General features: G+C 45.4%; 1 protein-coding gene across 9 annotated transcripts in view; it reads right to left on the reverse strand.

The window, feature by feature from the left end:
- Erc2 (ELKS/RAB6-interacting/CAST family member 2) overlaps positions 1–26156 on the reverse strand; it is an 893871-nt gene that overhangs the window by 135438 nt on the left and 732277 nt on the right. For 4 of the 9 annotated variants that reach the window (XR_009057130.1, XR_009057128.1, XR_009057129.1 and 1 more), the window contains exon 18: positions 25865–25930. The exons of the other annotated variants lie outside the window; for them this stretch is intronic. Coding sequence is in view for 1 of the 4 variants with exons in the window: in XM_057769475.1 (XP_057625458.1) it covers positions 25904–25930 (27 nt within the window). In the remaining 3 variants the exon portion in view is untranslated. The remainder of the gene's footprint in view (positions 1–25864; positions 25931–26156) is intronic. 9 annotated transcript variants of the gene reach the window in all.

Below are 26156 nucleotides of genomic sequence, written 5' to 3' on the forward strand. Positions count from 1 at the left end.
TTTCTGATTTCTCCCAAGGACAGAATGTTATCAACTGCTCTGCATTTACCTGACTTATTTACCTGACAACTGCTTACTTACCTGGCACAAAGACTTAGGAAGAAATGGATGCTTAGTACATTTCAGTTAGAATAAGGGGGTGATTGGTCTCTGTGAACAGGCAGCTTGCTTGCCCCTTCCAGGCCCATGGCAAACCACCCAGGTAGAGTGAAGAACTATGCCCCAGCACCCCTACTTTCCATCCTTGATCCACATGCTTGTCCTGGCCCCTTAGAGCACACTGTGTTCTTTCTATCCTTGCTACTATGAAGGGAAGACCTGTGCTTGTGTTCTTTGAACTCCACAGGCCTTCCACGGGGATCAGAACCCAGATTGCTCTCCTAGATCCAAAGCGTCTCTACGCCATGCCATCCAGGGTGTCTTTATCATCTAGGAGGGGCTAAGCCCTAAGGAATTGTAAAATGCATTAAATTCTGCTGTTTTCTTCTGCACATGCATCATCTCAGAGAAAGGACATTTCCAGCAGAAATCGTACCAGTGGAGGCCTTGAACTCAGGGTTCCTGTTTCTAGTCTTGGCTGGGGGTCCCTGAGCAGTCTTTTTCATCTGTACAAACCTTGGTCTCTCTAGCATGTGGGATGAACCTGAATTCCCACTTCCTTTGTTCCTTCTCTGAGCCTCAGACCTCCATTCCCTCTGTCTTACAGTCCATAGGCGTGGGTTGGTGAGGGGTAAATCTGAAAATTATAGCCAAACAAGTGTTTTCCCAAGAAAACCTCACACTCAGGGAAAAGGGAGAGCCGACAGCACTCTCTAATTGGTGTTTCAATCCAGACCCCGCCTGCCATGCACAAGCTTGTACCAAATGAAGGGATTTTCGTATCCCTTTAAGATTCAAGACTTTCCACAGACTGCAGAACTGTCAAAATTATAGCAGTGCCCGTCGTCTCCCATTTCCTCATTACCTACTCCTGTACGTTAGCTCAGTCTGCTCGGTCAGCAGACTCTGAGGCTGGCCCAGGAGAGCATAGATCTTCACAGATCTCTCCCCCAAGACGAGAATGCCACAGTTCCATGGAGGAGATGGGCCATTCCTTCTCCTGTGAACACTCCCGAGCAGGAGGCCCGCCTTCCTTCAGATCCTGGGGGCCTTCAGGAGATTGTATGACAGTTTCAATGTAAATAGGACACATCTGCATGAGTCAAAAAAAAAAAAAAAAGCCACATCCATGAAGGGCAGTGGCCTATGTTTATTTATCATCCACAACTGGAGATCAGGTTCTGGTTTTGGTTCAGCTGATGGTTTCTGACAACCTTTAAGACATTCTGAAACAATTTCAGCTTACTATTGACTGCAGAAATTACCCTTCATTTGTTTTGTTTCCCAGTATTTTTTTCCCTACTACCTGGCTGAGAAAAGATAGCTGGCATCGACAAAGGTGTTTGCATCTCTTGGACCAGGTCCTGGCTACACACATGTCTGATGAGACATGTGCTTTTTGCTGGCAATCAAGACCCTCTTGCCTGCTTTGGCTCTCTGCTACCTGCCTGGAGACACTTAGTGTCAGGTAGGAGGGCTTCTGAGGCATTCCTTCCTCCGATCCTCTTTACCAGTCAAGTGAGTGGTTGTCTTTGTCATCGAGAACTGAGGAAGAGAAGGCGCAGGAAGAGTTAAACATATTGACAAAGGTCACATCCTGGAAAGTGTCAGAATTGGAACCTGATACTATGCTATCCTGATACTATTCCTCACCATCAAGAGTCCAGACAGGCAGGCAGACACACACACACACAAACACACACGAAAGTTACTCAGTTATAAAGGCAACATCGTTAGTTTTCCTTGGAGACACGATTTTCTCTCCTGAAAGTCACTATATTGTACATACCCTATACACTTCACATCCAAATCACCATTTCTATCATCTGTTTTACCTCAAATTCCTGCACAACTTAATTCTATTGGACTCTGCAGGTGGATGATAAAAATGACTTCTACTAGCAGTAACAGCAGTAACACTGATGGTGTGTGCTGCTGACCTTTTGTTGACAGTTGGTTGATATTGGGGGAGTGAACTTCGACGTTACCTCAAAGTTGTCAAGGGATTGCTGTAACCTATCAAAATGGCACCTCAAGCAATGGCCAAGCCTCGACTGATGTGAAAAGATACCCATAAAAAAGAAAGGAGTACAAGAGAGACGCCTACAGTTTTTGTAGAATAGCTCAAATCTTGTAAAAATAAAGTACGTGTATATATGCATCCCTGTGTGTGAGTCTTGGGAATCTCCGCAATGACATCGTTGAGGGGAAGGGGCTGAGGATGTGGAAGGGAACTTTCACTTTTATATTCATTCATCTCTAATCTATCAAATTTTTATAAGCATGTCATTGAAAAAGCAATAGGCAGATCCAGTCACCTGTGGCGAGCGCTGCATGGTGATTCTGTTCAGGCTATATCTTCCCCTGGACCCCCTGCCTGAGAGCTCACCTCTGCCTTAGAGCATCCACATGATCTACCTCTTTTCCTCGTTTAGAGCCATTCTCATTCCTGGTTACAAATCTCAATAGTCTTGCCTTCTGCATCCAGGCACATCAAGGCAGTTGAGAACAGCTTGTACCTCAGAGGAAGCTACTGAACTGAGTCCTGTAGACAGGGAAGACTTGCAGCACCCCAGCTGGTTAGGAGGTGGCCAAGGGATTCACAGGTCGCATTTAAACCAGGCCCTCTAGCTGTGCCACCCACACTTAGCATGCACAGCTCTGTGTTTCAGAAGACAGATGTCCCGGTACATCGGCAGGACATGGACTGGGTGCTGGGTAGTAGCACCTGCCAATCAAATTGCTTTTCCCATAAGCCTACTTTGCCCAAGCTCTTAGAGTACAGTTTCCAATCTGACTTTCAAGTTTCAGGCTGAAGTTTCAAGGACGCATCTGGACAAAATATGCTTTCCATATAGTCCAACAATTTATTTATTTATTGCTTATGACATTGTACTTGGCAGCTAGGAAGACATAAAACAATTTGAACCACTCTGCAGAAAACAGGTGCAAGGCTGTCCCCAGAGACCCTGATGGAAGATAATGAGAGCCAATGGAATGGTGCAGATCTTTCTATAATTGACAGGCAGAGCTTTGAGAGGCAAGGTCAGCAGTTGGCATTCCTGCCAGGATCTCCCATATCTTTCTGCTCTGGCTCCTGCTTTGGCACAGAGAGGAGACCAGAGATATATGCTGGAAGCCTCGTCTGATGGTTCAGATTGAAGCCAGTGTGAGGACCTTTGCCATCTGCCTGTCTTGCCAGGGTGCAGGGAGGTTTCGAAAACTTATAATGAAGGGCTAATTTTGCTTCCCTCCGCCTTTCCCCTGACACCAAAGGAGCCCTTATCCTGGCCTACCCTCTTCTCCCAGAACAGAGCTCAGCCAGTGACTGACAGGAGAGGAGAGGGTGTGTACCCCAGCTCCTCGCTCTTCTGATGGTTGAGGCTTAGGCTGACACACCACAAGTCCACTGGAACTTTCCAGCAGGCCTGTCTGCAGGTGTCAGCCACCTACAGTTAGGATTTGACAGCTCCACTTCATTGCTTGCCTTTTCCTTCCTGTCCTGTTCCTCACCGCCAATCTGATTCTTCCTGGGCCACACTTCTCCACCGTAAGTGTCTGTGTCATACCCGTGTCACAGGACCTCTTACGCAGGCCCAGTTCAGACACTTCCTACCACAGTCCTGGCTAGTTTTTAAGGCAGAGGCTGAAAATTAAAGTCCTATGATTGTTCCTGGCATATATACCCATGGGCCTGCACAGGGTTTAAAGTAATTTAAATCAGTATACTTCTGTTTTTTTAAAGGAAGATTTAACAAGTAAATCTAAATCTTGGCTTGTATTGAAACAAACAAATAAACAAGAAAGGATGTAGTTATAATTCTTCTGGGCATGCATTTCCTTATGGCCTGGGTAGAGATTCTTGTAAGACTTCTTTAGCCAGGCCTTAAAGGTGAACCTATCCCCCCATTGATGCTTCTGTCAATGGGCATTTTTACTTGACTCTTGAGGCTCCCTAGGCGAGCCATCTCAGCTATGAAACCAGGCGGTCTTTCTCTGCAAGAGTCTGCTTTTTTGAGGGCCGAAGGCACAGCATGCAACAAGACCTCAACTGTATGCAGAAAACAAAACAAAACCCCATGAGCTAAGGAATGGGCGTGGCCAGGGGTACCAGAATGCCAGTCATAAAAAACCTGCTCACAGCTCGCAAGTCTATGTCAGGTGGTTGGCTAAGCCCTCCCCTTCTCTGTTTGGTCCTCACAGACAATCTACAAGGTTGTGTCTACTATTATCCTCATGTTTTACATGAGAAACTTTAACTTTAGAAAGCTGTAAAACATCTTCAACCCATACATAAAGATGGAGCTAGGACTTTAATTCCTGTTCCTGTAACTCTAGCATGCAGGTTGTTCTTTTTCTACATGATGTGGCTCAGCTCCTTTATCAAAGGGCCTTGATGAGTTTAGACACCATGACATCTTCATCCAGGCCTGACCCTGAGTCTGAGGGGTTCTAAAGTTGGACTTACCAAAAAGCAAAGGGGAAATCCATCTTCAAAAGGGCAAGACCTCATCGGTTAACAATGCAAACCAGAGGTCCCTGAGATTATTTCACCGGGACAACTGTAACAGATATATGGACCCAAGCACTTGAGAGCTTTGGACCAACCCAGTCTTCCCTTGTGGGAACTTCCAGGGAAGCACAGTTTCATTTACAATGGCTTTGGGCCATGCGAACGTGGGAAAGAGGATGCATGGCCAATACAGTCCTCTCCGCGCAGAAGCACTGGCTTAAGTATGAGTGAAGCCTTAAAAATGGCTGCAGAGCACAAATAGGACAACCTGTGATGAAGAGAAGCCTGGCATGGTCCAAAAATTGGAGATGCTGGCCAAGGAGGCATCTGAAGGCACTGGTCTAAGGCTCATTGCACTAATTCACAATAGGATGGAAGCTTTCAGGGAGTAAAATCTGCATGCTGTGGCTCTGCTTTCCACTCACCACCCTGCAGGGACCATCTGGGTGTTGGGAAAGAGCATAGAATAGTGTTACCATGCGTATCTCCCAGAAGACCCTCTCCACCCCCTATTCTTTGCTCCCCTAGTAGGATGACAATTCTGACACATTTCTTCCTTTCTTGTCTCTATCACCAGGTCACTCCACCTTGCCATTCTAGCTCTTTAGGGCCACTCAATAAATCCCTACTCCAGTCCATTCAGCTGTGCTCTGATGGCTAGAACGTCATCACTCTTATTTTCATATCTTTGGCGTGTATGCGTGCGTGTGCATGCATGCACATGTGTGTGTGTGTGTGTGTGTGAGCATTTCCTTTCTGTCTCTCTGAGAAGACTATGAGTTACCTGAGAGATGGAGGCAAGACAGTCGGTAAGGATACTTTACGAACATGGTACATCCTAGATTACAGCCTACCCCTATTGCTATTATTATTAACCTGTATGATTATTTCATCATTATTTAATTCATTAAATCTCTATGTCAAAGTTTCCTTCTCTGATAAAGGCAGATAGTTACTCTAACACAAAAATTTGTTCAGAGTCAAATGAAATAATTTGTCTAAAGTGCTAAGGAACATCAAAATAGGGAAAATGCCCCTTGGATGAAATCGTATTTATTATCATTACTGCTATGACTACACCATACCGTACATTTTCTCTGTTGTTCTGAGGTGTGTCTCCCACTACACATTTCAGCAAACACTTGATAAACCAGCTTGAACTAGGACTCAATAATGAATCCAGTTCTGTTTCCAGACCCCAACTGGGTAATGGTAAAAGGTATTAAATTGGCTTCTGTAGCTACATCATTGAGAAGCAGGCTAAGCTGTGCTATGAAAAAATTCAGGATCTCAGATGATGTCTCTTGAGATCTCTATCTGCCTGTAATTACCCTTGTCTACTTCCCTCTTCTCTTGTCTTGACCTTCAGGCAAAGTTCTCTTCCTGATGTGGCCAAGCAGCCTGTGACATTCCATAATTTCCCATCTTGTCTTCCAGTTCCACAGAATGTCTAAGAATTAAGGCTTAGTGGCCAAGCTATGTCATTGATCTAAACATGATGATCCCAATATGAACAACTTTCTCAGAAGGAGCAGACCTGGAGAAAGCAGACTCCGACTGGCTAACTTGAGCCAGCAACACAGAACTGGCTGCAGGATAAACTCCAGACTTGCAGAGGCCAACCAGCACCTCTTAAAGAAAGTCCATCTACCAGTATCAGAAGAGACAGAGAAAAAACGCAGGGGCAAGTCAAAGCAGAGGACAGCTGTATATCGCTATTACACATTGCATGCATTTTGTACACAGACTCATGAACCCCTGCACCCACACACTAAGTCACAAGAGGTTAGGAGATCACCTGAGCGCCTTTCACCTGTCAGTATGTGATGAAGCTTAGCTATGGGGTTATGGTTGCCACAGGTGTGCAACCAAGCAAGGCCACCATGCTCGCTGATCTGCAGACTCAAGCTGATCTGCTGACTCAAGCTGTTGTGACATATCAAGCCAAGAGTCATGACACCTGTTAAGACATCATCATGCCTCTGGTCTCATAGGACAGACAGGTTACAGCTGTCCTGGGCCTTTCAGAAGCTCCCAGAACACCTGTCACCCTCTGGAGGCAAGCCACCTTCTCCAAAGAAAACAAGCACAGGGAAAACACACAGCATTTGAAACTGTATCTTTTCCTGTTTCAGGGAGGATTTGGGCTTTGTTTTCTCGAAAGCTTTTGTTCTTCTGTCATTATATTCAAAACAACCCAGAGGAGGAACCTGTTCTGAAATCCCTAAGACACCACTTACAGGGCTGCCTCTAGCCTAGAAGGAAGACCTGTTTGTTGGCCCGTGCCTGTGACTCTCTTCTCTTTGTAGTTCTTCTTCGGCTACCCAAGCACATACTCTGGCTGTCTTTCCTAGCACTGATACAATGGACTCTTTATCCATCACCTCCACTGCGCTGTCTCCACCATCTCTAACTCTGCTAGCACTTCCACATCACATGGACCCTGAGTCTCCCTGCTGGAGGAAACTCTGAAGCACTGGCTTTAGATACATGCCACCACTCAGTGTTTCTCCGCACATTCCCCTACGTAGAAACTATTTCTCTTCTAGCGGAACACTTTTCTGCTATGCATCCTCAGAGCAACTGGCAACATCTTCAGAATTCTGGCTGCTACCCTGTACTCATGCGTTTAAAAATGGAATCAAAACCCATGTCAACACGACAGGCACATTATAGGCCTGGTTTTTGTTATTTCTGAAGTGGACAGGAGTTTAGCTTGGAGCCTTTTGCAAGCTGTTTGTTTTCTTTGGCCTTGGCCATTCTGCCTCTCTGTGTTCTATGGTCTAGATGTGCTCATGGACATTCATGTACTTTCATATATGTCACAGACATATATACATACACACATATATTCCATATATATCACCACATTCTTCCCTACCTTCTACGCACCTGGTCAATACTTATTTCCCTTCTAACTCCCAGTTCAGGGGTCTAATTCTGGCATCCAGATGCCCTCCACACTGATCTGCAGCTGTCGGCTTTTCTAGCCTTCCTTCACTCGCTTGGAGGCTCTCTGGATAAAGAGCTCAGTTTGCCCATCACCACATACTCAGCTTCCAGGGCAAACTCTGGCACAGTTCAAAATCTCAGTTCATGCGTTTTACGTGTTCAAATGCATGGATGAATGAGACAAGGAGGTGCATGTCACATGCTTAGATCTTCCCTGAGTGAATCTAAGACCACCCTCTTCTAAGGATACCCGTACAGTACAGCAAAGTCCTCCCTCCTGTGATAAAATGATGGCAATGTTGGGCAATTATTCTACTTGACTTTCCTTTTGGCTCCTGATACTACATCCAAGGTATCCATGTCTCCATGACAGCTTTCGTCCATAGAATTGAGTCATTGGTGTGAGGAAGGCACAACCGCTGGCACAATCTAGAGATGAAGGGACCCCCCCTCACCACCGCAAGGAATTGATAGAAATGTGTGCGTGTGTGCACGATGTTCAACTTGAAGATCCTGGGGAAGGAAGCTGGAAGTCTCTGGTTTCATTAACCACATCTAACTGACCTTTCCTCCTCCTTGCTCAGAATCTGATGGTAGAATATTCCAAGGGCATTAAAACGAGGCTGAAGGCTTTATGTGACGAAAGGCATTCTTGATGGTGACTGTCTGCAATCATTTAACATATGGAAAGACAGTAGTTTCATATTTATTGGAGTGGTGTAGTGTATTCATGCCTGTAATTCTGAGTGCTATGCCCTACAGACACAAGCTTGAGTCACAGTCCTGTCAAGTGTCCTCTGCCCAAGGTCCTCACATCTTTGAGCCTCACAACCCTTACTAGCTAAAATGATGATGATGATGATGACGATACAAGAAGCATCAGTTCTTGTAAGGTGCAGAAACATCCACTCCTGCCCCTACCATGCTGGACACACTTAGACACATTGCTTTGCTTCACAGCATAAAACCAGCCTTCCATGCTTTAGTTGCTCAAGGGAGGGGGAAATGTAACAGGTTAACCCATTTCTGCTCTGGCCAACACTAAGATGCTAGGCCAGCCTTTGCTGTTGCTGTCATGAAAATGACCACATATTTAGGAGCTTATCATTGCCACCCCACAACTTACCACCCACTTGCAAATTCTGCAGGACAGGAGTCAGGCATAGCATGGCTCCGCTATTTGTCTGTTCTTTAGTGGTACATTAAAATGGAATTGTCATTCTATCTGCAAAGCCCTTGCACATCATGCATGGGTGAGTTTTGACCAAATAACCACAGGACAGAAGTTGTAGGGCAGAACCTTTCAATTCTGCTGATTACACAATATACATTGCATTTAAAAAGTGAATCAAGGGCTGGAGAGATGGCTCAGAGGTTAAGAACACGGGCTGCTCTTCCAGAGGTTCTCAGTTCAATTCCTAGCAACCATGTGGTGACACGCAATCATCTATAATGAGATCTAATGCTCTATTATGACATATAGGCACACATGCATGCAGGACAGTGTTGGCTGAGAACCTTGAGACTCTGATTAGAATGCATCTTCTAACTGGCAAAGAACCCTGTTCTCCCATATTAGATCCATCTCACATAGAAAGTTAAAATCCTGGGTCTCTATTCTATATCTGCAAATATTTTATATTTGCAAATATACACAAAATGTGCACACTAAAGTGCTTACTCCAGTCTTAACTGTCATATACAGAAAAGCAGTTTCAGCTGGGCAGTGGTGGCGCACACCCAGGAAGCAGAGGCAGGTGGATCTCTGAGTGTTCGAGGCCAGCCTGGTCTACTTGTCTACAGAGTGAGTTCCAGGACAGCCAGAGACACACAGAGAAACCTTGTCTTTAAAAAAAAAAAAGAAAGAACAGCAACTTAAATATTCAGTAACTGTTAACAGCGAAGTTAGCCTTGTCAGGAGGAGTCTTTATTATAACAAAAGTACTTATTGTGACCACTAGAAAACAATGAGGTGGGTCCAAGCTCTCTGAAGTAGAAAGTTTGCACAGAGGAACCGTGAGGAGAGAAATGCCGATCACAAGGAACCTGCCCATACAGTGTGCTCCATGCTACATCCACACATGCTCTGCATACGCTGTAGATACACACAAAGGGATGGAGCAGATCTCAGGGGCCTGTTGCTGCTAACGAGAAACATGAAATCACTTCAGGCAGCCCTGGAGCTGAGTCCTGGCCAGAGAGGCAGAGGGGGGACATCACCCTTTACACTCACAATAGTTACTCAACACATACTGAAAGAAAAAGGGAACTGGTACTGTTCAAGATGGGAAAATGTGTCACTCCCCACCCCCACAGCCAATTAAATCAAGTTTACTAAAATTCTGACTTACGCTGGTATAGACAAGACTCAATCCAATCTCTATCTTGGACGGCAGGAAGGAAATGCTTTTCATTATCAAATGCAGGCAAGGAAGACGCGGAATGTAGGCAACCTGGCTGTATTTTAAAAGAGAAGGAGACACAGCGGGTTCTGAAAAGCCAGACCCTCTGAGCCAGATCTGCACCACGTGTAGCCCCCTGGGATCTGCCTCTAATGCTGCACGTGGCAGAAGGGCTCAGAAGAGCTGGGTTTCTGCCAGGGCTGTCCCTTTGGCAGAGGAAGTCAAGAGCTGGGATAAGTTCAGGCCAGGTTGCCTTCCCGCTTCAACCTTCAGGCCATCTAGAAGTGCTGTTCTGGTGGCCCCCGCTTCTCAAGGGAGTTGGAATATATCTTCCTCTTCAAAGACAAGGAGCCTTGGCTTTGAATGTCAAATGTCAGTGTAAACGAAGCCCCCAGGAGTCCCTGCGGACCACCTGTCAGGGGGCATGGCTACAAGAAGGCTATGGCGGCCTCTTCCTTTTAGAAGGCAGTCTATGACAAAATGCTCTCAGCACTTAAGTATTATTTTTGAGTTCTTAAATGAGTTTTACATTTGGAGGCATAACTTTCACTGTGGAATTACCAGTCCAAAGTGTGGCTAAGTAAATACAGCAAACAGAAGTACCCTAGTGACCCCCGGGATTTTAACACTAAGAAAAAAAGGAACCTGTTTTTGATGATAGCGACTTGCTCTTAGCTGCTATTGCCTTGTTTCTGTCTGTGGCAAGTTCCATCTTGCAGTGACTAGCCTGTGACCATAAGGGACTTCTAAATTGTCCCAGATGCTCCTCCTCAGCTAGCCTGGCCTCGCCTGTTCACCAGACCTTCATGGTTTTCTGATATACACTCTTGCTGTTCAAAGTGTGGGCCTCACGCCGGCAGCAGGCATGCCTCCCGGGAGTAGAGTTGCCAGAAAAGTTCGGGACATACAAATCTAACTAGCTGGGCAGCCTTTCTATGGTTCCCCCCTCTTTCTTTCTCTCAGAATCTGGCAACTCTACCTGGGAGCTTGTCAGAAACACAGACCGTCAGGCTCCACCTCGCCCCAGGGGAATCGGAATCTACATTTAACAAGATTACGGGTGGCTGTAAAAACCTTTTTGAGTCTACTTGATTCCTACAATTTTAACCTTTTGGGCTCAGCTGCTAAATTTTGATCTCACTTGTCACAAAGAGAATCACATGTCAACATGTTCAGTTGGTGTGCATCCTCCTTCACCAGAAACTCACATATATTCTACACGTAAACCTGCATTTTTCTCAACCGGGGCACACAAGGAACCCCCACTTTCAACACCCATGAGTCAGAACTGGTCCTGAGCTGAGAATCCCCATCGCTACCAGGGAGCCGCCAGACTGTGTTAATTGCTTTCTGGGTGGTGGGGAAGGGGGCGGGGCCAGCATCTTGCCTTTGATCAGGAGGGAGAAGGAATGGTTTTACTTACATCCGGCTTTGTCTCTTCATAGGCCCAGAGTCCAGGATCCATTTCATGTTCCCTTTTTCTAACTGGTTTTCTATTACTGCATACATACCTCCACCCAGGGCTTGGGGATGTGGGAAGCAAATGCGCTTTGTGGTACACCCACATGACAGGCTTCAAAATGGAAACAATATTTAAGTTAAACCTGGAAGATCAAGTTTGCTCAAATCTCACAACACAGGGATCTTTTGAAAACTTTAGCAGCAGGTCCCTGTTTGATGGAGAGAGGCAAGTCTAGATGGAGAAATGAGGTCCTGTTAGCAGACGCCAAACCCTCTCTCGGCCGGCACCATCCCATTGGTTAATACTGGGGATAATAACGATACACCTAGGCCGAGCTTGGAGAGTTTCAAGGTGACTTTATAAGGAGAAAGGTGAAACTGTGGAGCAAAGACACAGGCAGGATTCTATAGGAAGATGAAGATGGAGCCCAGGATGATGGACCACAAACTAAAGAACCACAGAGGAGATTACCCACAAGCCACCAGACACTAGGGACACACAACGGAGACACCCTCTTAGCACTAGGAGGGTACCACTCTGTCCATATCGTGATCAAAGTCTGTGGTACTTCGCTGTGGCAGCCATGGGAAGGAAAGATGCTAGGGGCGGGGGGGGGGGGGGTTGTCATTGTGGTAAGAAAGCTGACAATGCTTCTTGCTGCTCCTCACTGAGCAGAGATCTCCCGATTCCCTCAGGACTCAAAACGATTAACTCTGGCTGACAAGGCCCCAAGGGTGAGGACACAGAGGCTGGAAGCTCTTCTGAGCTGAACTGCTCTGCCAGGATCTCACAAAAACACATGGCCACACTGGGTTTACACCTGAGCAGCCTGAGTCCAGACCCAATTTTCAGAGTCACTTAGTAAAACGGCTTTCGGCCCAGTGGACAGGACAAGTGATAAAAATCTATCGAATACTTTCTATAATATGTCAGGGATTTGACAACTCCCACCACCACAGTAAGGTAGAAAATAACACACGTTTATATTGTGTAGGAGAAGAAACAGACATTCAGATTGAATACATGACCCAGGCTCTGAGAGCAGCTAGTGGTGGAGTGGCGTTTATATCAGGCCTGTGAACTCTAGGAACACCTCAGTCACTGCAGGGACACGAGCTGGGATCTGCTATTCTCTTGTGTAAGAATATCACCCCACCCAACTCTCTGCTCCACCACCCTGACCAGGATTCCATACACCATGCCCTAATGTGCACACCATATCCATGTGTTCAGAAAGCGCCTGCCCCCACGGAAGCTGTGCTTTCTCCGAACAATGAAGAAGTTGGCTTCCCCCTGTAAAGCATACAAGGAGGCTTCAGTTTGTGGACCAAAGCTCAATAATTGTCTAAATGAATTCTAAGAATTCTTCCAGACCATGCTTCTACGTGTAGATATGAGATTCTCAACTAGGGGTGACCGCCCACATGAGGACATTCAGCCATCTTTGAAATCGGTTCTGGTTGTTACACTGGGGGATAGGAATGTTACTAGGATCCAGTAGCTAGAGGCTCAAGGATGCTCTTTCATAGCCCACAATACACTGTGTGTAAGTCCTGACTGTTAGGAGGACAAAGGTTGAGAAACCTGGAATACTGCATTCCAGGGTCCAACTGCCCATTCACAGAAACCAGCACTACCGTTCACTGTCTGCAGCTTCCTGGGGACAACTTTCATGAGCTCCCCAGGCTCTAGTTATCTTGAAAATGAACTGCTATGAGGGCCACCTCATGGGTTTGTTAGGTAATAAGGTAGTACATGACAAAGTGCTAAGCCGGGCAGCAGTGCGGTGGCTCAGTAAAGTGGTCCTGATCCCCAAAGCAGAAGGTTAAGCCCCAGGCTATGGGGCTTCAGAAGCTGTAGTTTGGTATGATTCGGTTATTTTAGCAAGGGCGAGGATCTCAGAATTAAGAATGGGATTCTCAGATAAGAATGGTTGATCCAGGTACTTACCATGTCTGTGCATACACAGCAGGGTTCAGCATAGAAGAAAACTCTTGTATTAACGGAAGGCAAATATAATAAATAATAATGTAGCCCTCTCTAAAATCATCCAAAGGATCTAGCAGTTATCTTTGCAATATTTTTTAAAGGTTTCTATGTATCAATACAGCCAGTATGTTGCTTTTATAACACAGCAACCATCTTACATGGTTTAAAGGATTTAATTCACAAAACAACTTCATTAAATGGATACTAGCTCCCTTCTTTTTTAATTAAGGAAAACTAGTTCTAAACTACTTGGGCCTAAGAACACTGAAGGCTTTTCTAAAGTCTCCATTCTGTGGTCCTGGTTTTCCTACTGTATGTTAACTATCATCTTCCTTTACATGTCACAATCTTTTCCACAAGTAGAGGAGTTTTAGGAACCTAACAAAAGCTTTTGTCAGTGTGGTGCTTTGAACAGGCATCCCCCCAACATAGACTCATGGGTTTGACTGTTTAGCCTAGAAAGAGTGGTACTATGGCCTTGTTGGAGGAAGTATGCCACTATGGGGGCGGGCTTTGAGGTCTCATATGTTCAAGTTACATCCAGAGTGGGGCACAGTTCATTTCCTGTTGCTTGAGGATCAAGATGTAGAACTCTCAGCTCCTTCTCCAGAACCTTGCTTTTTGCCATGATAATAATGGACTAAAGCTCTGAAACCTTAAGCCAGTCTCAATTAAATGCTTTCCTTTGTAAGAGCGCCTGTGGTCATGGGTCTCTTCACAGCAACAGAAACCCTAACTAAGACAGTCGGTTAGGTTGGATGGAGTATTGAACAGGTCATTTAACATATAATATACTATGTGTATTATTTAAGATATATGATGCACAATTATTTATATGTAAACATATGTCTCATGATTTGATTTTCCAAGCACAAGTCACCTGATTCATATAAGTCAGTTGATGCACAAGCTCTTAGAAATTCAACTATTTGGGGACAGACTTCGTATGGGGTGTAGGAGCTGTGTCTACATCACACCACCGCTAGGATGGCTCCCAACGGTCACACAGTGATGAAGATGAGGCAGGAAGTAGGATGGTAAATGCTATAACTAAGTTCCAGGCAGGCTTCTCTACGTAGCTCCATGGAAGCCTCACTTAACCTCTTCTCCTCACCTCAGAGCAAGAGAAGGGTTACACGCTGTGACTGAAGAAGAGGAAGTACAGGTCTGTGCAGACGGACTACCCTTGATGTCTGTCCCTTCATTCAAGACACATCCTGACTCTGGCTCCATGGCTGTGAATCTCACAGGACTCCGGTGGGCTTTGCCAGCTGGCTACTATCCTATATCCCAATACATCCCAACAGGAAGTCACTTTCCTGTTCTTCCTTCTACTTCATCTCTACCTTGCCCTTTTCCCCCAGTCCTGGTATTCAGGCCACACCATACATCTCTCTGTCAGCTGCTGGAACTATTCATACTAATTGGTACCTAAACACACTTGATGTTAGATTATACAGTGTGAAGTTGTCTGATATTAAACTGGATGGCTTTAAATTCTTATGATCAGATCCTTAGACTGACAGATAATTAAGAATATTTATTGTACCAGTCAAGGTAGTACCTGCTGATAATTTAAGCACTGAGAGTCAGAGACAGAAAGATCAGAAGTTCAAGTTTAGCCTGGGCTTTATTAAATAAAAGGGTATTCTGAGATACATGAGACCTTGTCTCAAAGAAAAAAAAGAAACAAAGAAAGTAAGGAAGGGAGGGGAAAAGGAAGGAAAATAAAATTCATTTTTTGGGTAAATTTTCAAAAGAAAGGGCTTTGCCTAGTTTCTGTTGAACTGCACATAGTAGGTATGCAACAAATATTGGTTGAAGTAATTATTAAACAGATGAGGCCCTAGTTAAGCCTCATCTATTGTGGTATGTGACACCCCCCCCAGTGTCGTCTTTCATTTCTTTTCAAATCATCTGAATAATTTGTAGGCAGGGGCACAAGAGCTTAGCCTTTAATCTCATCAACAAAGGACCTTCCAAAGAGGGGACATTCTTTTGGCGGTCGTTGTTGGCATTTCAGATATAATTACATTTTTCACCCTAAAATTTCCCAATGAGATTAAGACTTACATTCAAAGTCTCCTTAACTCTCTCTCAGAAGTCTGCACTGGGAGCTCTATCCACTTTCACACCGTTTCTGAGGGAGGCCAGCTGCTGGCAGCCATGAAAGACAAAGCACAAAGGCCTGTCATCCACCAGAGCAAGGCCCGCGTGCACAGCTCCTTGGAGCCTCTCTGAGACTGCATCACCACCAGCAAGTGTGTACACGCTTTTCTTCAGGCAAACGAGACACAACCCAGTCTTTCTCAACATGCTGTCTCCAACATTTCCTGTTTCTACTTAAGCGCAGTGGCGAAAACCACACAGACATCTAGGAAATGCTTTAGCATTCCCTTTACACTTGGCTGGGTTTATGGTACGTGGCAGAACTTTTCCTGACTTCAAAACATGGTGGTCATTCTCAAATGGCTGGAGACTCTAAGCCTCTTCACTAACTGAACTGCAACAGGCCACTGGTGGTACTGGTTTACTGTGACTGCCTAGGCATAGGGTTTGGAACCTGTGAGGATACAGTTTCATGGCCTAGACTACTTGCTCACTCCTGCCAGAGTTATTTGTAACCCATTCTCAGCATGGAGATTCCCGGAAGGTGGTCTCCATTTGTCCATTAGGCAAGATGCGTCACTCTGGAGTGGTGACAAGGAGGTAGATGAGTGCTTCTCTCAACCTAGCCTAGGAGATGGGAAGAAAGACATCCAGATTTTTCTCCCACCCCACAGACCCTTGGCTGGTACCTTCTAGACATTGTACTAGCTTCTGGTGCTTCCAATCCTTTCCCCCTTTCAGACTCTGCATTCAAAGAAGGGAAAAAGAATTCTTTCCTGTGCCAATTATACTGAGGGCCTGGGAGCCTGAATGGCATTGAAGATTGGCAATGGGAAGACTATGGCGGTACCCTTCCTTTCTCAGGAGAAAGTAAGCTGTTACCATCCTCAGACGTAAAAGACCGGGAAGGATTTCTTATGACATGTTTGCATCATGCTCCTGAGCTAGGGCCTGGTGCCAAGGAATGAGGACACAGAGAATAAATAAAACTGGTAAAACTATGCCAAATCAACAGCAGTCAGAGCCCAGCTAGGAGAATCAGTTTACAGCCCAGCTCCACGAGGCAAGGAGACTCCCTTTCTAATGGCAGCTGTAGGAAGTCAAGATTACACAAGGCAGTGACTAGGTGATCATCAGGTCTATTAATTAAACTATAAGCTGATCCAAGGCCGCCACAGCCATCTCAAGTACAGCGGGAATAATGATGCCTCCAAACATTGCCATTAGCAGATCTTCTCTATGCTCCTGTATGCCTAGAGGGACCCAGAGTGTCAACCTCAGTCAGCTACCTGAGCCTGCCTGGACTCCCGGCCTGCCTGATAGCTGAACAGGTATCAATGTTATGAAAGAGATGCCAGTTCATCCACGTGGAGAGAGGCGTGTGGCAGTGACTCCGTCTGGAACAACAATCATAGAAACTCTCTGATGTACAATGTACAAAAATTTTCTACAGGCCGGGCGGTGGTGGCGCACGCCTTTAATCCCAGCACTCGGGAGGCAGAGGCAGGCGGATCTCTGTGAGTTCGAGACCAGCCTGGTCTACAGAGCTAGTTCCAGGACAGGCTCCAAAACCACAGAGAAACCCTGTCTCGAAAAACCAAAAAAAAAAAAAAAAAAAATTTTCTACAATGTGCAAAACAGTAATCAACGGTAAAAATGAATGGGGGCTGGAGGAAGTGCAAGCTGTGCAGAGAAGGGGACCATGGTAACATTTAGTGTGGAGCTCGGTCCTGGGGTTTCCTCTCAACTGAACTCATGAAGATGCCTTTAACCACAAATGACACTTTCTTTTAATTCTGGGTCTAACAAGTTCACTAGGTTCATTGAGAGAAATGACCTTCTCTCCCAGAGAGTATAACAACCTGGCCCCTACATCAGCGCCGCTCAGCCTGTGGGCAGCCTCTTTGGGGATCGAACGACCCTTTCACAGGGTCGCCTAAGACCACATGTAAACATAGATGTTTATATTATGATTCATAACAGTAGCAAAATTACAGTCATGAAATAGCAACAAAAATAATTTTAAGGTTGGGGGGGTTACCACAACACGAAGAACTCTATTAAAGGGTCATAGCACTAGGAAGGTTGAGAACCAGAGGTCTATATCCTTCCAAGATATCAGTTAAATCTAGTTTCTGGATGGTCTGACACAATCACTCAGACAGAGACCCTGAGAACATACCTGGGGACAGGCAGAATCTACAGTTGCCTATATCCTGTGACCACCAACCAACACAATCCCAAGGAGGGCCTGACTTAGGAGCATGCACTGTGTGGTGTCAAACAAGGCAGGACAGCTCTAGGGTCATAGGAACCTTCATGAAGGGTGAAAGGATTAGAAGGGTACCTCCTACAGAGTCTTTTCAGTGACCTTTGTCACCTTGAGAACAGTCCTGAGAGCAGCAACAAGGTAAATGTGGTCCAGGGTTCACAGAAAGGATCTGTGTAGAGAGTTGGGGCCTGAAACCCATAAAGATGAGCCTCTTGGTCTAAGGCCCAGCTCAAGAGAAGCTCTTAGCTGCTGTATGCTACTGTTCTTCCCAGTAACACTGTATTTCCTGATAAACCAAGGTAGAGGAATATATAGTCCCATCTCAGTGTCTTAGACAAACAGATTCATAGGGAAAGCTACATGGGGATGGGGATTGCTCAGGTGAGAACACCTGACACGGGAGAGACCTTGAAGTAGAAGGAAATACAGCCACTCTTGTTGGTGTACCCAGGGAGTACGTGTTCTTGTTATGGGCCCTGTTTGGCTGTCTCTTGGTGCACCCAGGGAGCACTTGTTCTTGGCTGTCTCATTTGCTGGAGCTTTTATAGATGTTTAAAAAGGGTTGAGGCTGAACCGAGAAGAAAACTGCTCCAGCCTGTGACAATGCCCACTAGTTAGATGGCTGCACGGCTGACGTCCGGGAAGTACCTAAGAGCAGTGGCTAAGGATGGGAACAAGAGCTGGTACCTTGTCACATTGATAAGTATTCCAAGAGGAATCCTGGGGACTCACCGAAAATGCCACACATTGGAATGTGTGGTCAACACACTCTAATGCTGACGCTGTGGGGGAGCTCAGATCTACAAGCAGGGCAGAATGAAGTCCTGTCTTCATCGAGGCGTTCTGTAAACGCCTCATCTTTCTGGGAAACAGCATGTATAATGTATGAGATCCTAATCATAAGACAGAAGCTATAGGGCAGGGTTGTCACGAAGGTTAACATCGATTGTTCTGGTACCTACCAACACAGTAAGGGCTCACTGACCCCGGCATCTCTCTGCACTTACTGACCCATAGTACACTTGTAGGCTGGGCTTCCCAATGTGTGGAACTCTTTTCTCTCTTGGAATTCAGTATTTCATATTCCACCTACTCATACCTGCATCTCTGATTAATTTTGCCAGATGTGAGCATCTGGATTCCGCCAAGAGTTGCCCCCATCCACATTCCTACCCTTCTTTGTGCCATTTGTATGACTTTTCTAACCTCATGGTGTTCCCAACACCTCCCAAATTGGTGTCATCTGTGGCCTTCCTTCGTTTGTCCTTTTATCACCTTTACAGATTATTAATAAAGAAGTCAAACAAGACCAGACCACCACCACACTCTGAGGCAAATGACAAGAGGGTGGGAAGGCCAGAGAACTCTCTGTTTACCAGTCTGGCAGGGGAAGGATGTAGTGTAGAGCCACAAAACTCTGCTAGCAGCATGCCAAGGCTAGCTCATGGCCACTATTAATTTTTAACTTCTTAGCCAGGTTCCAGGTTCCATGTTCTGAGAGTGTGGTCCTATCTAAGTCAGCATTCATACATAACTGTCAGTCAACGCTGATGAGTTCCAGAAAAGCCACAGCACGAGTGTTCCGGCTTCTCCATCCTGCTGGAGATCGCCTACGTCAGCCCCAAGTACCATACTGGAGGACGGGGAGAGCTGGACTGAGACCTTAGGCCCTTCACTCCCTTCCAGCTCACCCAGGAGCAACTGTTCATTACATATTCACTGGCTTCCCCTGTTACTCATTAGGTGTTCCTTTACCTGAAAGAAACACTCTGTTACAAGCATGGACAAACCCAAAATGCTTCTGAAAATCTCAAGTTTAGCAGAGACAGAACCAAGTAAGAAAAACAAAAGATAATTGGAAAGGGTGTACTTTGGGGATCACGTGCCTGCTTGAAAACCTAGAGGAAGCCCATGTTCATCCGTGCTCACGAAAACTGATGTGCCATACTCATTTTCTACCTTGGTCTCACTGCCTTAATTCACGAACCCCATAGAGTCAGTTACTCTCCTTAGCTGGCAGAGTGAGGAATGCTGAGGGATTGTACCCAGCTCAACTTATCAGGTACTTACCACAGCCCTGTGATGGCTATGTGGAGCAGCCATCAGAAAAGGAAACAGAAAGCCAGATCACTATGGAGCCTGCATAGGTCCAGCAGAGCTGGGTCTAGCCCCAGGCCTGCCTATATCCAGAAATCATACTAGCTAGAGATGAGTGGCTCTTCCTTGGAGCTCTGAATGTCCACTGGGGATCATGGGTGCTCTTCTAGAGGAATATGTCCGCACCCACACAGACACCTGCTAACCACAGCACACAGACTCCTCAGGGTTCCTGTCACAAATGTAAAGTTTGTGAACAATCCCCAGTCCTTTCTGGACAGAAACCGCGCCTTTTCCTCTACCTGCCTCCTTTACTGAAATGAAAATTTTTACCCAGTAAAACATGGACTACAAAGATTGTGGATAGGATATTCAAGTTCTAGCCCTTAACAGTAGCTTTACTGTCTACTCAGATAGAAGATAAAAATGTATCCAGAGGAATCACTAAAAGAGATAGTAGCAATGGGGACAGAAACAAAGTTTAAAACCACCTCACTCAGCTCAGGAACTGATTTTGCAACTGGAAGCAGAGACATCATCATGCCTATTCTGCAACATCTCAAAATTGTTTCTGGTTGTTTCTGAAGAGAGAGCTGAAATCCACTTCTGCAGGGCAATATCAGCAACTCTTAAGTTCCAGATGAAAAGCGAAGCACCAGAGACAGCCAGAGCCTGCAAGGCACGCTGGACTGCTGGAGTCCTGGCTCTCTCAGGAGAATCCGCAGGTGATAGCACCATTTGTTCTCCCCTCTCCAGGGACTTGCTGGCTTCCTATAGCCTCAGGGGCTTTATTTTTCTCCAGAACACCCTCTCCACACACACACACCTCCTCATTCCTTTATTCATTATTTATTATTATTATGATGATGATTTTGTGTGATGCTGGAGAAGAGCATGGGGCCTTGTGCAAAGAAGCGTGCACACTATCACTGAACTATAACCCGGGAGTCCTTATTTGTAGTTTTTATTTTGAATAGAGGGCTCACTAAGTTGCCCAGGATGATGTTGACCTAGTATCCTCCTTTCTTAGCATCCCAAGTAGATTAGATTGTCAGCTTGTGCGTCACAAGGCATTGTTTCTTTGCAATCTTTGCTAATCAAGTTCTCGCCTTTTCTGAGAGTCGGAGAAGCCACAGTCTTAAACTTGGATTTCAGCCACACTTTAAACTCAGCTTGCATATCACTGCAACAAGAGGCCAAAGATTCCTAGGCTGTTACTCAGGCAAACGTGAAAGAGCACAGGTCAGAAGCCTACATGTGTCTTGGCCAGGACGCCTGGACATCTGGAGAAGAGTCCTGGATCCCTATTCCGCCCTCCGCCCTCCAGAAGCCTCTGTAACTCCAACACCCACAGAGACCTTCTCACTTTCATCCCTCATCCGACCGCCCCATCCAGCCCTCCTGGCTCCCTTTTCTAGTCTCTTCTCCAATGTGTACAGTTGTCTGCATCTACGCTGCGGCTGCCCTGGGCAAGCATCATCAGTTCTCATAGATAATGGAAGTACCACCACTTCTGCTTTCCTGCTTAGCCTTTCCATAGCATCCAGGGCTGTTCTCCATTTCCAACAAAAACTCAATTATGTCAAGGCCCTGCTTATGATCTTCCAATATCTGCTCTTTTTTTCTTAGGTTAAAGTCAGAGCTTTCTATTTGGCCTCGAAGGCCTTTTTTCTACCTCCCCACCCTCATCTCTCTGCTCTATACTCAACTCAAGAGCTACGGTTTCTCTGAAGGTTTTCCTGCTCCCAGCTCTCTGTGCACCTGCCTGTGACTATGTCCTAAGCCTGTCTTTACACATGGTACACCTTGACTCTCACTCTTTCAAATTTGGCTGAAAATGCACTTCCTTACAGGGAACTTACAGAGCATCCTTGTCCAATAAGATCCTCTTCCACTCAGCATCTTCCTGGTTTCTACCCAAGCAACTACCAAAAGGTGTAAGATGGAGAGAATTATGTTTAATCGTCATATTCCGCTCTCTGTAATGACATGGTAAGAGTCACAGGGGATTGCCACGTGTCCTTTAGTCATCATCGGCCTCCTTGTATATAAGAATGTAACCGCTTAATGAGAAAATAAAACTGAAGGGATGAAAGAATGGCCTAACATCCAACAGTACAAGGCAGGGCTACATCGGCCCAATAGCCACAGGGGACCTAAGCCAAACAGCAGCACTGGTAAACACTTCAGTAGGGGAAGCAGGAAAGAAAACCCCAGAGGAAGGAGAAGCAAGAGGCTTCCAGTCATTCCAGTTCTCCAGATCCAGGACAAGCACAGGTGTGCTATATGCAGAGAGAAGCAAGGACTATACAAACGCCACACTTTCAGTGGGATATCCCTTCCGTCTTTCCTGGGGGCTGATGTGCTGGGAGTCCCACTGGCCTTCAGAAGCACAGTTTTTGCCTGTGTTGAAATGCTTTATCTGCTGGCCACGCCACACAGCTCTGACTCCTCATTTATTTATACAGAGACGTATCTACCAGCATCATGATCCCACACCAGAACTTGCCAATGCTATGACTAATTTTTTATCAATCAGGTCATAAATTTACACATGCTCTCAATAGAGAACGACATTCCTTTCTGGTGACTTAAGGAATAAAAATGATGTTCTATGCCTGTTCAATTGTGAGAATTGATAACAAGAGCTCAAACAACTCAATGTCAAAACAATTGTGGCACTAGGTCTCCAGGTACCCTAACTTGGTCTCCTACTGCCTTACCTCCTTAAGTGTGCACAAAGTATTACTTGAGACCCTAAAAAAGAAGCTTCATCCAATGAAGATGACAAGTTATTTGTTGACACCCAAGATAGTCACACCGGTGGGTTTTCCATACGACAAGCAATAGAGAACGGAAGAGCTGCCTCTGCTGCTTCTGTGAGCACAGGAGATGATGTAGTTAAGGTTCCTTGCATAGTTTCACACTCAAAAATGCATGTGCTGAGTGAGGGGGGATAGTCCAAGGATGGTGGCTGCAAACGCACACCATAGGGATGCCCACAAGGACAGCTTGCTGGAAATGCATCCCCAGGTAGATTCTCAGGGTAAGGAAACAGGGGTGTTGAACCAATGGGGTCTAGAGCACACCAGAGCAACAGTTAGTCAAAGGGTGCAGAAATACATGCTGAGTACAAGTTGCCCCGACTTTGAAGTTTGGGGGACCCATTGCAAAATGAAAATGTAGAATTGCCTTATTGGGAAATGTTAAGCATGTCACAGTGGTGACAAAAGCCCTTTAAGTGAGGAGTGGGCCCAACCCTTCAAAGGGCAAGGCCCGCGGACCGTATAGGCCACCCCCAGATAAAGCGAGGTCTGACCACAAGGATTAAAGGTGGAGCAAGGTTAATTCTAGGGACCATTCAAACTCCTTAGAAAAGCAAACTTCCCCAGTCCACTTTGCTCTCATAAAACACCATTCTTGGATGATCACAGGAAGACAAATAAATCATGCCTGGGCCTCCCATTCAGAAGTGCCGATAGAGGGAGGAGCTGGTGGGCTGTTATGTTAATTCCGATTTGTTATAAATTTTAGAAAAACTTGGCCTAAATTATGATTCATTTCAGCACCAGGACTCCAGTTTCAAGCAAAGCCCTCTGAAGCTGTTATGAGCATATAACTGATGCCTAAGCAAAAAGCATGCTGTAATGTTTCTTTTATAAGGGCTATAAATCAAAACATTCAAAACAGATTTTAATGCACCATTATTACCCATCTTTAGTTATAAATTTAAAGTTTCTTCAGGCCTCAGAAATTGTAATACAACCAGAAACATGTGATGGTTGTTCAAACATAGAAGGATCCCCCAGCATCTCATTATTTCAACTCTTAAAGGAGCACCTTTAAAAGCCCAAGGTTATCTGAGCATGCACGTTTAAATAAGTTCTAAAGAAAGATAGCACTCCCCCCCCAAGAAGTCTATAAAACTTACTACAACATAGTAAAGTAGAATAATATATTCACTAATTTTCTGAAGACTGTTGTTTTCTGGGATGTATAGTATTTTGGGGAACTCAACAGAGCAACAAACGGACAGGGACTCAACACTATGCTTTACAAAGGGACAGGGACTCAACACTGTTCTTTACAAAGGGATAGGGACTCAACACTATTCTTTACATTTGTTTTGAGCAGACTTTCTAGTGATCTCAGAGCTGGTTCTGTTCTGAAAGGGACTCAGGAAACAGCAGGGCAGATGTCCTGAGAAGGAACAGCCATTACTAAGGAAAGGACACAAGTACTGCCTAGTACCCTAACATTTGCTTATTGCAAAGGGTGTGCCTCACAGAAAAACCCTGAAGAACTTCTTAAAATCATCTCCAAACATGTGGAACCTTCTTTTAGCTATACATCCCTGGCACGTTTGGTGGCAACTGTTCCATGTTTGCTTTCCAATGTTAAAAACCCTTCTCATTTAATAACGTTCTAGGTAAGTATACCTTGTCCCACTTCATGTTTTCCCTGGGCAGGCTCTAAGGTTTTGGACTCTTGTTGTTGGGGATATCCTGGTGTCACCACCTCTACATACTGACAAGCTTTCTCCTGATCCCATCAGCATCTAGAGTGTCCAGGGCAGTCCTGCCTTTCCACTGACTCGGGAAGGAGAGATGAGAACTCTCGACAGCAGGCTTTGCTTGTGGCATGGTACTTATGCCATGACTATGCTGACAGATGTCCTCCCTGAAAACTAGTTCCTGTGTATTTCCAATCGCCAGAACCACGAAAGTCAAATGGCACTCTTGTGGGACTTTAGTAGGTTCTTTGGAAAAGTGAAACATAGTAGTGAAACCAACACCCAAGTGTGAAACACACCGGTTTGGGGTTAAAATTTCATGGACTGTACTGTGTGCTGCAGGAAGGCAGGGTTGGAGAAAACACACACAACCAGCTATCTCAATGCTGACTCTCCAGCACTGTGCTCGCTCATGTTTGCCCCAGAACAAAGACCTGCATGTGGAATACTTTCTGACCAAAAAAAATTCCCCCGGCACAAAGTCTACCACATTCCTTGTTCTGAACAAAATGTCATGTGCAGTGTCATCAAATTCAATGGCATAGCCATGTCACCATATGAACATTCAACTCCAGGGAGCTGGAGGTAAACATTCATGGTGTACTGGAGAAGAACAATTCCCAGCTATGAGAGGTCAGTGTTCCATTTCTAACCATGTGGTGTTTATAAGCACCCCTACTCAATTACAGCACAGAAAACAAAACAAAACAAAAGGAGGATCAGCTTTTAAAATAAGCAAAAACCCCCTCTCTAAAATGCAATGCACATAATTAATAATGCAAATACTAATCAAAGCCACAGATAAAATATCACTGAGACCTCTTTGGCGACACATCCATTCTAATTCCCGGGAAGAGTCCCAGTTACCCACTGACCATTATTATGCCTTGATCCTCCTGTGATCTTCAGACCTGCCACAGAAGGGACAGCACAATACATTCAACAGGCTTCTTAGAGATGACAAGTTCAGCTCCACCAGACATATACTTTTATTTTCCTTATTCCTTGCCAAACATTTGACACGACCAGAAGGGCACGAGAGTCACAGCACACTGGGAAATCTGGTCAAGCAAGCAGTCAGCTGCAAACACGACTGGAGAACTGTGGCAGTTCCTGAGTCTGCAATCATGCCTTGAAAGAGTGTATAAGAACCCTAAGGGCAGCGTTTTCATCCAAAATGACATAGAAAACATTTGGATTTTGCTAAACCCAGCCCCAACAAAGCAGAGCAACAATGTAGTGGGGGTGGGGGTGGGAAAGCAAGGTGGGATGGACTGGGGTTCTTGAGAATGGTTAGAGCACGCGGCCATTCTGCGCTCATGGAACACAGGAGCAAACACAGGACACAATCACAAACGTCAGCGAGCACAATCGAGCACACACACAATACAACACTAGAATGCAATCTTTTTTTTTTTTTTTTTTAAGAAAAATGATAGAAAAGATGGTTTCTCACCCCTCAAAACAAAACTGGAACTTTGGTTTACAGGCCCGGCTATGCCCATATGCCCTCCTCGTCATCCTGCGGCCGGCCCGAGGTGGGGAGGTGCACAGAGGGGAGGAGCGCCAGAATGAAAGAAGAGAAGGTTAGTCACACCAACATGCACTGAAAGCACACGATTCTGAACTTTCTGCTTCATCTGAAAGAGCAAGGAAAAAAATCCACCGTCACTTAAATTCCACATGGCTGGTTTGTCAAATGCATAACCAAGTTTTGTATCTATGACAACCCCCCACAAAAACATTCC

The sequence above is a fragment of the Chionomys nivalis genome, chromosome 5 (genome assembly GCF_950005125.1).
Source record: "Chionomys nivalis chromosome 5, mChiNiv1.1, whole genome shotgun sequence".
In the NCBI taxonomy this organism is placed as follows: Eukaryota; Metazoa; Chordata; class Mammalia; order Rodentia; family Cricetidae; genus Chionomys; species Chionomys nivalis.